The 1,633-nt window shown below is 44.0% G+C and overlaps 1 protein-coding gene across 1 annotated transcript in view; it reads right to left on the reverse strand.

Annotated features, from left to right (window-relative positions):
- Positions 1–1,280, reverse strand: part of JOSD1 (Josephin domain containing 1) — a 6,913-nt gene extending 5,633 nt beyond the window's left edge. The window contains exon 1 of the mRNA XM_010289759.1: positions 1,096–1,280. Coding sequence (XP_010288061.1) covers positions 1,096–1,280 — 185 coding nt within the window. The remainder of the gene's footprint in view (positions 1–1,095) is intronic.
- Between the last annotated feature and the right edge of the window lie 353 nt (positions 1,281–1,633).

A 1,633-nucleotide genomic window follows, 5' to 3' on the forward strand; every position in this document is an offset into this window, starting at 1 on the left:
CTTCAATCTGATATTTGCTGTTGTCCATCACCACATTTCTTTTGCCAAAGACAGGCATGTGTTTGACAAGTCAAGCACTAGCTCCATAACTCCGCCAATTTTCAGGATGGCAGCTTCCTGCTCATCAGCACAGGGTAGCACAACTGCCTTGTCCAACAGCACCTCCATAACTGCTGCCATCAAGCACAATTTCCTACCTATCACAACACAAGACACTGGGGCAATGGGTAATCGCGCGTAACCTGTGCGATGAGTACACCACACACAGGTTGACTATCAGAGAAGACCCCATTTCCTATTTGATTACTTAGCTTCACCAATGGAAGGTCATCGTAACTTGCGAAGGTATGCTCAGGAGAATTTCCACAAAGAGTTGAAACAGCATAAAGTAAACATTTAGTAAAGTATGAGCTATTGTACAGGCCACATTAATAATTCACATTTATCCCAGCAAAACTCAAAAAATGTTTTTATTAATTATCTGAAGGTGCTGGGAAACATTTAGCAATGACACAGAAAATGGGGATCTAGCTACTGAAATTAAATCCAGTTTGACAGAGTACACAGGGTGCCTCTGCATGGAAAAAAACCAAACACAATATGTGAAGAACTTCACTTGACTGCTTCAATAAGGAGTCACTTATTTGGCAAAGCTCCGAATTCCAAATAAATTAGAAGTGTTGTGGTACTAAATCAAGAAGTTTTTATGATGATCCATTTGTTATTCCTGCCACCTTCACTCTCCCAGGGCAATCTCAAAATCCATTACACGAGGCAGGGGCAAAAATACGAAAGACGGGTAGATGCATTAAGGTGGGTGGGGAGAGAAGACAGCAGTCCAACCACATGACAGCATCTGCAATAAAGCCCTTGGACCCAAAACTGGCAGCCAAAATCGTTTAAGAAACAAATAAAAAGAGATTTATGCAAGGCGGGGGGGAAGGGGGAGTAAAGAAGCAGCTACATTCAGTTCAAAGCAGTGGCATACTCTGAACCCCGCCTCTGCTCTATTTCTCCCCCCCAAATAAGATCTGAAAATTCCTCCAAGCAATAGAGAACAAGGGGAAGCTAATGCCAATGCAGAGAGTATCCTACCTCTGAAAAATCTCCTGCAGGGTTTCCCTAGTGAAGGCATTGCTGTCCTGGAAGACATTGTTGAGGGCATGGAGGGCACACAGCTCCCTACGCTGCTTCTCATGGTAAATATGCAGTGGTGGTAGCTGGGGTGGCTCTGGTGATTCTGATTTGGTCTTGTCACCTTTCCATGGCACGCAACTCATTTTTGTGTAGGGTGGATGAAGAGGAGGTGGTGAGAAATGAAGGAGGCTGAAGTTTCTTCCTCCACAGTCACAACAGCAGCCCGCTGCCCCTTTCTTTTGCAGGCTAGTGCTGCTTCCAGCTCACAAACCCTCCTCTTGTGCTTCAGTTTATCCAGTAATTGCCTCTGATGGCTTGTTTTAAAAACCACATAAAGATCTGCAACATATTTTTCCTCTCTATTCCCATACCCCATAAAAATTTAATACTCCCCTCTCCCCTGCCCCCACAGGGAAAAAAAAAAAGTCAAAAGATATGAATCCCCTTAGTCTCAAGGTACCAGCTGGAATTTATCACATCGCTCCTTTTCTTCCAT

This window comes from Phaethon lepturus, unplaced genomic scaffold, assembly GCF_000687285.1.
Source record: "Phaethon lepturus isolate BGI_N335 unplaced genomic scaffold, ASM68728v1 scaffold49516, whole genome shotgun sequence".
Classification (NCBI taxonomy): Eukaryota; Metazoa; Chordata; class Aves; order Phaethontiformes; family Phaethontidae; genus Phaethon; species Phaethon lepturus.